This window comes from Aspergillus costaricaensis (genome assembly GCF_003184835.1).
Source record: "Aspergillus costaricaensis CBS 115574 unplaced genomic scaffold BO79scaffold_16, whole genome shotgun sequence".
Taxonomy (NCBI): domain Eukaryota; kingdom Fungi; phylum Ascomycota; class Eurotiomycetes; order Eurotiales; family Aspergillaceae; genus Aspergillus; species Aspergillus costaricensis.
The window spans coordinates 655462-667516 of NW_020291816.1; the positions used below are offsets into that span (position 1 = coordinate 655462).

The 12055-nt window shown below is 48.4% G+C and overlaps 3 protein-coding genes across 3 annotated transcripts; 1 reads left to right on the forward strand and 2 right to left on the reverse strand.

Moving 5' to 3' along the window:
- Window positions 1–11: 11 nt before the first annotated feature.
- On the forward strand, window positions 12–771 carry BO79DRAFT_148157 (uncharacterized protein; the record flags this gene model as incomplete). The annotated part of the gene is made up of 4 exons (XM_025678533.1): window positions 12–82; window positions 192–237; window positions 333–446; window positions 649–771. Coding segments are annotated over 4 exons (354 nt in total), but the record flags the coding sequence as incomplete, so codon positions are not given.
- A 405-nt stretch (window positions 772–1176) lies between these two features.
- Window positions 1177–2303, reverse strand: BO79DRAFT_217990 (uncharacterized protein; the record flags this gene model as incomplete). The annotated part of the gene is made up of 5 exons (XM_025683396.1): window positions 1177–1182; window positions 1479–1663; window positions 1703–1777; window positions 1814–1819; window positions 2165–2303. The coding sequence occupies 5 exons, from the start codon at window positions 2301–2303 to the stop codon at window positions 1177–1179; spliced, it is 411 nt and encodes a 136-aa protein (XP_025539517.1).
- Window positions 2304–10273: 7970 nt separating this feature from the next.
- On the reverse strand, window positions 10274–10549 carry BO79DRAFT_255342 (uncharacterized protein; the record flags this gene model as incomplete). Its single annotated transcript, XM_025686127.1, has 2 exons — window positions 10274–10442; window positions 10494–10549. 2 exons carry the CDS (start codon window positions 10547–10549, stop codon window positions 10274–10276), a joined length of 225 nt encoding a protein of 74 aa, XP_025539518.1.
- Between the last annotated feature and the right edge of the window lie 1506 nt (window positions 10550–12055).

The window sequence follows — 12055 nt, forward strand, 5'->3', positions numbered from 1 at the left end:
GGTAATTTAGTGTATGGGTCAAGGAGCTGCTGCAATGCCCCAGATATAGCAAGTATGGTGCACTGTCAACGTCTGCCAGCTAGTTAGAGTTTGTATTTCTTTAAGAACCAGCCGTTGAGGTGGTCTATTGGAAGGAAACAAGCATGCATTTCCCAACCACTGTTAGAGGCAGTTGTGTGCTAGACAGGAAGTACTATCACGCAAACATCCTCCATGCTAGGGACATGTTGGGAAAGGGTTGCATAGCAAGCAGCTACTACTCACCTAGCCGCAAGATCAAACACCACCGGATGGCTGGCAAACAGTAACTGAACGTTCTATTGGTATAGTAGCGTGCAGGGAATCTGCTAACAACCGGTACTGGTGCACTAGATAGTCGATCGAGACCCGGTACTCCCGTGAGGAACGATGATCACCCAAAGTACTTCTGCCGTTGCGCCGAGATAGTGTGAAGAAGGACGGTGACACAAAGATGTGGATGTGGATGTATGTTAGGTAGTACAAGGTGCCGAAGAGGATATAGTTAAGGCCGACTACTGATAGTAACGGAAACGGTTGAGATGTGAAGCAAGCGAGGCCAGAACTATGCAGATTCGATCACGAATGAGAGAGAGGAGAGTGATGGAGGAAAAGTGAAGTCAGGAACAGGCAAAGGATCTGGATCTTGAGGCCCTTAAGTATAGAGAGGAGAGGAAGAACGGAAAAGGACTGGACTTTTTGACGACTGGGGACGTCTCAGGTTTTCCAGCCTGTCTGCTGTCTGCTAGATAGTAGTAACTGATGGATCGAGATTGCATCTGAACAAAAGAACCCAAATCCACTTTCGCAGTGCATCGGGGGGGCCCCTCCCCTCCCTTCGGGCCATCATCCTCTCGATCCCGATTTGGCATCGCACTGGGGACGTGTGGTGGAATCCCAGCAGCATGGATAATCCTTGAATGTATCAAGCCGAAACACTAACGGACAGCTGCTACTCTAGAAAAGCATGGATAGAATCTATTTTACCCATATGCCGCTGTGTCTTTTTGGTAAAGCCGTGCAGTAGTAGGGGGAAAATACTGCCCTTTTTTTTTCCTGTTGTGGTTGATTTTATTTTATTTTATTTTATTTTATTATTATTTATTTTTTCTTTCGGTTATAATAGAATATTTTATTATTATCGTCACTTATTTTAATTTATTCCTGGATTTTATTTTTATTTTTATTTTCACCCCTCCGCATATTGTATTTTCCCGTTTGAAAAATGTTTTATTTCTTGATTTCTTTTTTCCCATCGGCTGGGACATACCTCTTTACCCTCATTTTCCCATCATTATCATCCCGGCACAAAATAAAATTGATTAAATAACTAAGAAGGCATTTCCCACCCGTCCCACCACACGGAAATGTCCATCATCATATTGACAAAGCATTTCGATTCTTCTGAAGACAAACATCATTTAAAGCACGTACTTTAACTAACTACCCCGACCACTTACCTGACTAATACTATCTGTAGATCGACCACTCCGTCGGGGCTGTGGCAGCTGGCCCAGGGCTTTGTTCGGAGCGGGCCACTCACAAGGACACCCGGTGGCGCATCGATAATTTGATTGAACTCCACAACCGAGAGAACTACGAAACTGAGGAAGCTTGAGGTTCGTGCGAACTGACTCCAAGGTTACTAAAAGATATCTTCAGTTGCGCAAGTAATACTACTTACCACTACTACTCAATCCCCACCAGTCGTCCTCTTGAGCGGGTTGATGATCATCGAGGTTCGCTAGTGCTGGGGCAGCTGGCGGGAGGAGGAGGGGGACCGAGAATTACTTACCCAATACTATGGAGTACTACTTACTAGATGGTACTATTAGGTTACGGAAGGCGTATTCATACCATGGGCTTGGGCTGAAAGTACTACGGAGTACACTGTCCGAATAAGGGAAGAAGAACGGGGAGGGACAAGGGGAAAGCCTGCCAACCGTCACTCCGATCTTTCATGACTATCTCTGTAAAACAACTTGTGCTAGCAGGATTAATGATAACTTAGCCCGTTCACTAGCGTTGAAGTTGGCTCAGGAGAACTCCAACCGCCACCCAAAAGACCTGATTGACTTAGTATCAATCGGATACTCTGACAGTGTACACTGTAACAGTAAATAGCTGCCGTAAGTAAAGTACTTACTTTCAGGGATGGCGTTCCCGGCAGGCCGATTCAGCGCGGGACTTTTGGCACCTCGCAACTGGCTGTCATGATTGGCAGATCTCACACCCACCAAACTGGAACCGGTTTTCTTTCGCCAGCGACACGCGCTTCCCGTCATTTCAGTCCATGTACAGAGTACGAAAATTGGAAGTTTCTGTAAACAACCCAGTATTTACCATTTAAACCTCGGGAAACGTCTGCTCTTGCCTCTTATCCATCCCTGGTTGCAGAGTTGTATGAAGAATATTCAACTGCTGTGGTAACAGTGGCAAGGACTCATTGGTACAATGAAGTGTCCATCGCCAACACAGTTATTTTGAAACCACAGTTGGCGCAATGTGTATGGACTCCATACCCCTGTACATAGGTAGTAACATGCGATACAGGCCATATTCGGCTCTACTGTAAATCACGGAAAACCCCCCTAATTAACCATTCTCCTCGAACGGCCTGCATATTCTGTATGACAAGAACGTATTTGAGATAGGACTCAGCGGATACTGGGGGTGGGAAAAGAAAAAAAAACACAAGAAATCCCGATTACGCACAGGCCGCGCATATCGTCAGGGCCGTTCCACCCAGCTCGCGCTTGGGCCAGACAGCAGGAGATCATCTGGAGCACGGGAGTATACGGCGTAAATTAGATACGGAGTCCATACTTATTCATTGAATCTCTAGATGAACACCATGTGTGACTTGAAATCTTGGTAAGACTGTTGAAGTCGAAGCGAGTGTCCGACAAGATTGTACGAATCCATAAATTAGTAACTATTCCTGTCAGCCATGGACTTCATGTCCGCGCGACACCGTCGACCTCCTCTTCTCAGGGTCATCAGCAGGACTTCCAGGAGAATTTCGCTACCGATGTACTCCGCACATGTGTAACAACCTTCACAAGTGCGCTCATTTATGCGCATCTGAAACATTTGATCATGGCTGCAACTGAGAGTACTTCTTTGAAGTGGTGATCGATATCGGACTCGCCGAGTTGCCGCCACCACCAGCTGACTGCCCTTTGTGCAGAAAGATATGCAGCGGATGCATATAGGTCCTCATACTAAGCTGGTTGATCCAAAGATACAAAGTCCGGAGGACGACGTCACATGAGTTGTATTTCCATGCCAGGTTCATCATTGTGACGGACTGAAGCTCTCGCTTGTCCTTGTTTGATTTAATTTGAAATGAAAGCCACGCCCATTATGGATTATTCTGGTCCACCATGTGTACATGGAGAAGTATGGTAATGTGAAAAACACAGTCTGGCGGACCAATATGACACGATACACAGAGCAATGAGGCAAAAAAATACACCAGTTACATGTACTGACAAATTACGATAGACGAAAATTGCGAAGAATCAAATAGCGGATCTAGAGAGATGTGCCCCGAACTAGTGCCGGTGGCAGGTGAACCAATAGCAGGCTACGGATACTATCCGTACCAGGACGATCTACCGTCTGGAGGAGCTTTGGCTTGCGCATGGCCCAAGGGACTGGAGACGGAAGAATGAGCTAACTTGAGACAGTACGAAGTAGTAGTGCTTTGAGGGGGTGAAAGGGTGGATGGCTGTTAGTAGAGGAGCTTTCCCGAGCCGTCAGGATGTAAGGCAAAAGGTTCGGGAAACCTAAGTACTTAGTTCCTACTGATGTGGGCTGTCGGGGTATACTACTACAGCAGAAGTAGAGGAATGCAATATAACTATAACGCCTAGTGTGCAAGTACCTGTCGTAAATAATCTCCGATTGCTGGGGGAGATGGGGACCACAATGACAAAAGTATTTGGAATTCAAGGGTAGCTTAATGCTTTAGCACCACACAAGCACCACAGAACTCAGAAGATAGCCATTGGCATGCTTAGCATGGTATACTATGATTCCACATCAATCTATAGAGACCCTCTATCATACAATTAAATCTTTCCTTTCCTCCACTGGCTTTCGATCATTCTTGCCGCGAGCTATGTTAGTAACACGCCACCACTTTACCGGACAAAGAAAGCAGCCATAGCAGAAACAACAAACCAGATGGGCTGTGCAAGTACCTCCCGGAGCGAGGACTTTCTTCCTCCCTAAAGTAAGTACGGTGTACATTAAGCGAATGTTCGGGCTGCTGATCTAACTTTCTATCTGCGACGCTCCCGCGCCCAGGTACCTGAACCGTGGAATTGGCGACGATGATAAGAGGACCCGATATAGTGGCTTCACGTCAGATCAGAGACCCAAACCCCCTATTAGGGCCAATCCAAGACCACGTCCACCCGAGACTTTAATCTAACTAAGTAATGGTGGGCGGTACTTTGCTACGGGGTTAAGATTGTCGTTCGTCTGTGCACTTTCCCTTCTGGGAAATCAGCAGTGTCAATGCTGACAAGAACAATGTCTAGTCGTGCGGAGTACCTCTAGATCACGGTCAGTCAGTCAGTCAAGCAACATCAAACAAACGCCTCGTGTAGCGTCCAGTCAGTCTACGAAAGTACCTTTCCTTTGATTACGATGATTGTCTTCTCTTCAGCATCTAAGTTAACACTAATTCAGAACCATGACGGCCACTTACGTACAGAATTCGCTATGCGCACAAAAGAACCATTCCAGGGACAAACAACTGCAGAAAATTTTTTCTTTTTCCCTCATTGTTTGTTCCTTGACCAATGGGGAACAGCTGAGGATAGCAAGGAGAGCCGATATCCGAATTGAATACTCCGTCTCGACGATCGTCGTGGACGGGCCCGAATATTCAGTCAACAAGATAAGATAGTGTGACAGGAGACAAGTTCACAATCTGGCGAAACATGATGGCGGTGTCACCAGTCCGCACAGAGAGTTCCTCACAACGACAATAATTGAGGCCGAAGTATACCCGTTGCGTTTTGGGCGAGATTCCCTTATTCCCCGAGCAATTGCCCGAAGTACTGGCTTCTAGTAGTCTGTTTGACTGCCTAACTACTAACACATTCTCTGACCAGAACCAACGAGCTGAGCACTAGCCAAAACATCACGAAAATAGTCACGCCAATCTTAGGGCGGAGGAGCTTGTCATCCCTGTCTGCCTGGTTCTCGGAAAGTGACCGCCAAGCGGGCAGGTGACCCCTTTCATTCCTCCTGGCCGGCTAACCCGAGTCTAGACCTTTTCATAATACCGACACCAATCTCAGTTACCGTCTCGCAAATATCCTGACTGTTTTGATGAGGTGCGCTGTGATGCAATGCCATCATATCAAGTCGCATTAGATGCTATCGCCGTTCGCAACGTGGCAGCGGCAATTGCACACGAGCCACGGCGCCTTGCATTGAACGGTGTGCTACACGGGCCATGATTACAGGCAGAACCGGTGGGAGAGACTCACCGCCACGATATCGCCTCGGTCGTGGACGGCATAGATGCATATGGGCACACCAATGCTTTCTCAGTTGCAGGGCCTGGATCCGATGATTTGCCTTGACGGCTATGTGGTAGCAACCGGTCTTCTTCCCGCCTGGGTCAAACACCCCTCCCAGCTGGATATGCCTTGGGCTCTCGCCATCGTTCCCAGTATGGTAGTATCGGTGACACAATTCCCGCACTGTCAGGAATATAAGCCGCAATTACCGCTACGCAGGCCGGTCTCCTTCACTAATCACTCGCGCTCTGCACCGAACAGAAAATGGAAGTGCCTAAGGTAGGTACTAAATAGTTACCATCCAGACGGGGTCGATCCTCCAGTCCCGATCTTTGGGACTCGTAGGGTGTTTTGCACGCCTAGCGATGGAGGGTAGCAATGTGACGACAACAGTGGGGGGGGGAAGAGGAGAGGGCACCAGGGAGGGGAGGAGGAGGGGGGTGGGGGGGGGAAATGGTCATGCTGGGGCAGGGGAGATTAAACATGAGATTAGCCCCGCTGATTGGCCAGTGGAGGACCTGTCAGACCTCGGAAATCCCTTACTCTGTTATGTTGGTTGTCCACTCAGCATTTCAGCTACTGGGGCTTCGGAAGTGGCTGGAGCACACCATGCCCCAACAGGGGATAGACGGGGGGGGCTAAGTATATTAACCCAGGAACCTCCTAGGTAAAGAGAGGCTAGACTGCATGTATCTGGCTGAATATTGAAGTTACACCATTATTGAGAATTTCGCGGGACAACTTCCTCGGAGAATTTTAAGACTGGTGCCCGGTAAGGCAATCTCTGCGATGATAACTGGAGACACAGCCGGTCAGCCTGACGGTCTGCGAGGCGGTTGTTAGGAGCGGGGAGGGTCGGTTCCTGGAGCTAACTAGTAGTAGTCCGTCCACTTACTTTGTACAGAGTAGGATCCTTAGTACTTAGTAAGTCAGACGCCGACCTCCAAAGATTCAAAAAAATTCACCCGCGATAAGCAGACCATCCCGCAACTACTTTTGGTACATTGGGCTGATGCCCGCTCACGCGGTATACCCGTATTTGGCATGATCAGTGAGACCTACGGCGCCTAATCCCGACAGGATAATTTGGGGCCTTTTGGAGGGAAGGGGGAGGGACTGTGCGGTGGGTCCAGAAATACCTGAAGAAGATATTCGTCGTGATCAAATGGAAATGCCACTTACATATGATACCTAAAGAACAGACCAGTTTACACATGTATATCCAGTAGTAAGTATGTATACTGAAAGTGGCACCTATTAAGTAGTCTCATGACAACGTTTTGCTGCAATGCAAGAATGAATAAGGAAACCTTGCAGCCGATGCTTGTCCCGCGGCGTGGATTCCAAGGCTGATGATGGAACAGAAACAACTGAATTGCTACGTCATGGTCCCTCCCTACAAAGCAAGTGGGCGACGGCCTTCAGAGAACGTCCAGCAAATAATAATATCTAGCGAGGGGCAGCGCCATGATAGACAAACAAAATAGTACATTCGTACAAAGGAAAATCCGTCAAAAAGGTGCCCAGCCCACTTGGTGTCTTGAACTAGAACCCATCATTGAGGGTTTGGGACCGAACTAATACCGCTAAAGGGTTAGGGCCGTATAGAAGGGGGCCCCCACCCGAAATCCAACCCCGTACTTTGTTACCCTCTGGTTCCTTTCGGAAACGAGATGATTGTCTGTTTGTCTGTCTGTCAGCCTGTGCTCAACTCACCAAATACCTATCTACTAGCTTGCTACTCTCTCGGTTAGTGGCTCCCCTGGGTAATGAATGCGCTTTGATCAAACCCCCTCCCGGTCGTGTACGTATCGCTCGGTAGATGAGAAGTGTGCTTCGGTTCGCTCAACTCTCATGGTATTGTAATATCCCCGAACAAAATACTGCCAATATTCACCACAAAAAAGAATTAAAACACCTGGTTGTCTATCATCATCAGCCATTCACCAAGCGCAACTCCAAACAGGGCGGGGGCGCGGCCCGGGGAGGGCGGGTTGAAGGACCCAACGCTCGTCATGAAAAAAAGCAACTATAAGGATCGGCCGTCAAAAAGCCCTCGTAGGCTGACAGCAAGCAAATCCCTGCCATTGCTTCCTTCTATACGAAGTACGTATGTATTGTTGTTGTTGTCACTCCTCCGTAAAAGTACAACAACCAACTTGCTGTCAGCACAATCTATCAATCAGCCCAAGGCCGGTCCAGACTCCACTCGAACCGATCGATCCCCCTCCCCGCGCCTCGCTGACAGCCATTTGTTTTCCCTTGCTCGAGAGATCGTGCGTGATTATTGGAGGTTCGTCCTGCAATCGTTCTTGATCTTCCAAGAACCGATCCTGTTTCCGGGGGACCGAGACGTGACCAGAGCGTCTGTCTTCTTACAGGCTGTTTATATATAGACATGGTCGTTAGTATTTCGGGTATTACTACTACAGTAGTTAGTAGTGTCGAAACCACCGCTGCCAGACCTAACAAATGCTTGACAAGTTGCAGAACCGTTTGAAGAAACTAAGGGTCCTTGAAAGCTGCCACATCGATGGTATTACGATTTACGCTGTAGTACTTAGTAGTAGTAGAGTACTAACTCCCTCTCATCGGTCTTTCGGGAAAACAGTCAAGGACTTTCTTTCGAGCAGCTTCAGCTCCCTTCCCTTCCCGCCACTCCCCCCCCCCTCCATTTCGCTAACGCTAAAGGCTTCCGGGAACCTTAACCCCCATCCCAGGACCGGTGTGTACCATGGGCCAGGTTGATGGGATAGAATCCTTGCTACGCCCACGGCCTGAGCGTTGAACAACTTATCCTATGGTACTAAAGCACCTCAGGCACTGTGAGATTAAAGTACAGATGACACACAATGATTCGCGACGTAACCCTAGTCCAAGATCGATCGATGTTTCAGGGGGGGGGGGAATGGGAGTGTAACTTCCAGGCATAGTAAGTAAGTAGTGATACACACTACGACTTAGATCATCACCATCTATCAATACTACTTACTGTGAGTATAGTGTGGTCCACGCACAAAAGCACCTAGATTTCACATCGCATGGCCCCAAACCAACCGAATACTATTTATGAGTGCATACGCCACCACCCTTCATTCTTCTTCCTGGATTAGATAGCTACTAATAGTGCTTTGACTTTTATGCCAGTGTTTCAACAAGCTCACAATCGATCGTCTTATTTGAAAGTAAAAAAGTCCTGTTTGCACGATTCCTGGCACGCCGCGTACCATTTTCTTTGCACGGGCATTACAGGTCATAGGGAGGCGGGAAGGGGAGGGGCAAATCGCAATCATTACCCTCTGCGGGTGATCGAAAATGAGATCGAAGTATCGTGAGTCGCCATATTGCCCCCATTCTCCAGGTTACTCGCAGTTGATGTCTCATAGATCATCTTTGTTGAGGCATATCTCCCGACCGGGCCGAGCCTCTGCAGAGCAACTGCAGGTAAAGTGGTAGGTAATTAGGTATGAAAGTGGTGATTATGGAGATGATGACAATTCCATCACGGGAAGGCCCGGCCGGACCCTCATCGGTAGATTGATCCGTTGTAATGCCGAATGTTGTACAACATCACTACTGTAGGTCTATGGAAGGGAAGGAAAAAGAAAGAAAAACACCGTTACACAAGGGAAAAATAAAATAAAAATAAAAGTGGGATGACAGAAAACGTTATGGAATATTTTCCGAACCCGGGAATCCCTATGAGAGTTGCTTGAGAAAGGGCGGCTGTCATTTGCCCCTACAAGAGTAGACAACCTTGTCACTACTAAAGTAAGCTGTGGGGTAAATTTTCTCAGCAAGCCATACTGAGTGAGCTTGACAGTGACGATAGTACCTGTTGCATGCAGCACCGGGTAACACCCCAAGTGTTCCTACATGAATTATGATTTCATTTTATTTTAACCTAGTTTATTTTTGTGTTTCTTCTCCTGCGCCGGAAAGATCCTCGCGCGAGGGCCATGGCAACGAGTGCAACAAGATGAGCGTGGTCATCTGAGGACCGATAAACCCCGTGCACAGGTTCGATTTTGATTTTCGGATGTCTCCCACGGATCAAGGTCTGGAAGGTGTCTGACCTGCCTACCTGGGTCTAGTCGCAGTGTGTACAACTCATCGTTCAAGGTTGCGGGTATCTGCCGGAAGACCCTTCTGAACCATGGAACCGCCGACATAGTCGCTTGAACTATATCATAGCTCCTACACGCCAGGCATAGTAATTGTGCTATTTCAACTAGTCCAATCGCGGTGGCATAAGACCTATGTCATCCGAGGGCTGGCATTTCCTATCTGGGGAGGCCTGTCATGCCCGGAAAAGAACAGGTGCAGGGCTGTGGATGTTGAGGAAACTACCATGATCCCAGTCCTTTCCCCACCAAAAAACGACTTCTAGTAGTAGTACTAGAACTGTCATTATCGACGAGTCGTTTTGCCGGGTTTATCTTGTCAATCCGTGGTTCCGTCGGCACTACGATGAAGTACTAACCAGCCACGCCCACATTTTCTCAAATCGGCCCCGATCGAAAACTCGCCGATTGGATTGTTTCGCGTCTAGCTGGGTAGATACTCCTCTGGCCATCGCATTCTGCAACTCTCTCCATGAGGCGTACGCCATGTGTTTGGCGCCACGCCTTGGAAGCCTAAGTAATTGACTTTGGAGACTTCGTGTTTCAAAACAGAGATGAAGAGACCCTACTGGGCTGTAATTGGTAGGATCATTCGTCCAACCAGTCCGGGCCGGATGGATCCTCCAATGACTCGCGTGGGCGGAAGACCATCTGCAGCTGTTCGTTAGTCCCGAACCTATCTTTCTCAGGGGATCCCTGTCCCAGGCTGATGAGTGGCCGAGATGTCAACATGGTTTTCCGGGATGTGGACCCATTGCTGCAGCCATCATACAGCAGTTGACTTACTTACAGGCTGGGCACGGCCTACCCACTCTCTCGTCGCACAGTGGAGTCCTCCTGCTCACCTGGACTGGTCAGAATCATCCTGATGGATTCGTTCCCAAGACCTTCTCGACGAATGAGAGCCCAATCATGCCAATCGGGTGGGAATCGTGTAGGGATGACCCAGGTAACTGGATGCACGGTGGAAGTTGCTGATCATGAATATCACACTTTGCCTATTTAGTTCGCACTGTACGGTGCCCGAAATGGACACTGGCCATCTATGGAGTAAGTACAGAGTGATTGCCGCCGGATTATGACCGACCGATCAGAGGGGATTTGCATGCTTTACCTGTCTCTCATCATGATCAATCATCACCACCACCATCACCAACATCTACAGTAAGTGTGCAGTTATGTAGGTAGTACTCAACGTCAAACCCCCACACGCATGCCTCGATCATGTCCTGACAATCAGAAACAGCAGGGATGTTCGATCTGAGGCATCCGCGCGGCGTCTGGAACAAACTACTGCCTCATCATCTGATTTATCTCGCAACGAGCACCATTCCCAACCCCCCCCCCCCGATCTATTGTCGGCCTCGTCAATCTCCTCCACCCTTACTAATACCCACACGCGTAAGCAATCTAACACTCACACTCACACTTGTGTACGGAGTACACCCTTAGGTATATCCGGTTTTCTCAAATCAGATCAACCGCGTAAAATTCGCTGGAAAAAATACCCCCAGCGACGAGATTCGCGCAACCCCCTCCGATCGCGATGCCCACACATTACTGGCGCAGCACTAACGACGGGTCCGATTGACTGATGCGCCAATCTACGCAGGGATTTCAAAAGATAATTAGTTCATCGGTCGTCCCGTCCGCTTGCTGCCTCGCTCGCTTTTGTTCGGAGCTATGCACTAGATAGTCTACGTAACTAAGGACAACGACCACTCATTGTGCACGTCAACAATTAAATCCCGAGTTTAGTCAAGGAAGAGGAGGAGCTGAAACTTGACCGACTATTTGTCGAGGGGCGCGGTTGCTTTCGGATAATGAATCCGCAGGGGCCAATCCCCCGCCATGAGCCATTCTGTCATTTCATCGTCGCGGTTGGAAAGTACCTACGGAGTACTAGACCTTTTGTGCCAGGTGCTCAAATTCGCGATAATGGACAATCTCGCTTGATGAAATCAGGAATAACTCTTGAATATTGGTCAATCGCTAAATGCTTACTAGTACTTTCTAACCTAGCTATCTAGGGTGTACCGTGTTTTGAAGAATCTTCACTATCCTATCAACTTGACGCAATATGTTTGTCCTGAAGTAGTACTCAAACACCGATCACTCAAACACCGCAAAATCCACAGAAAGATACTACTGTGTACAACCGGCAGGTACCACTTCGGCCGACAGTTCCATCTCCCAATTGATCCGTTTCAGATAACCCCCTCTTGGCCATCCGTACCTTTTCTCCATTTCGAGCGACAATCACACCCACCAGCAGGGGTGCGATAGGTTGTGGGTGTGGACACTGACAAACGAACGGAGCGGATCATGTTCCTTGAGGCGAGACAAGAACAACTTACACTAAGGAGACAG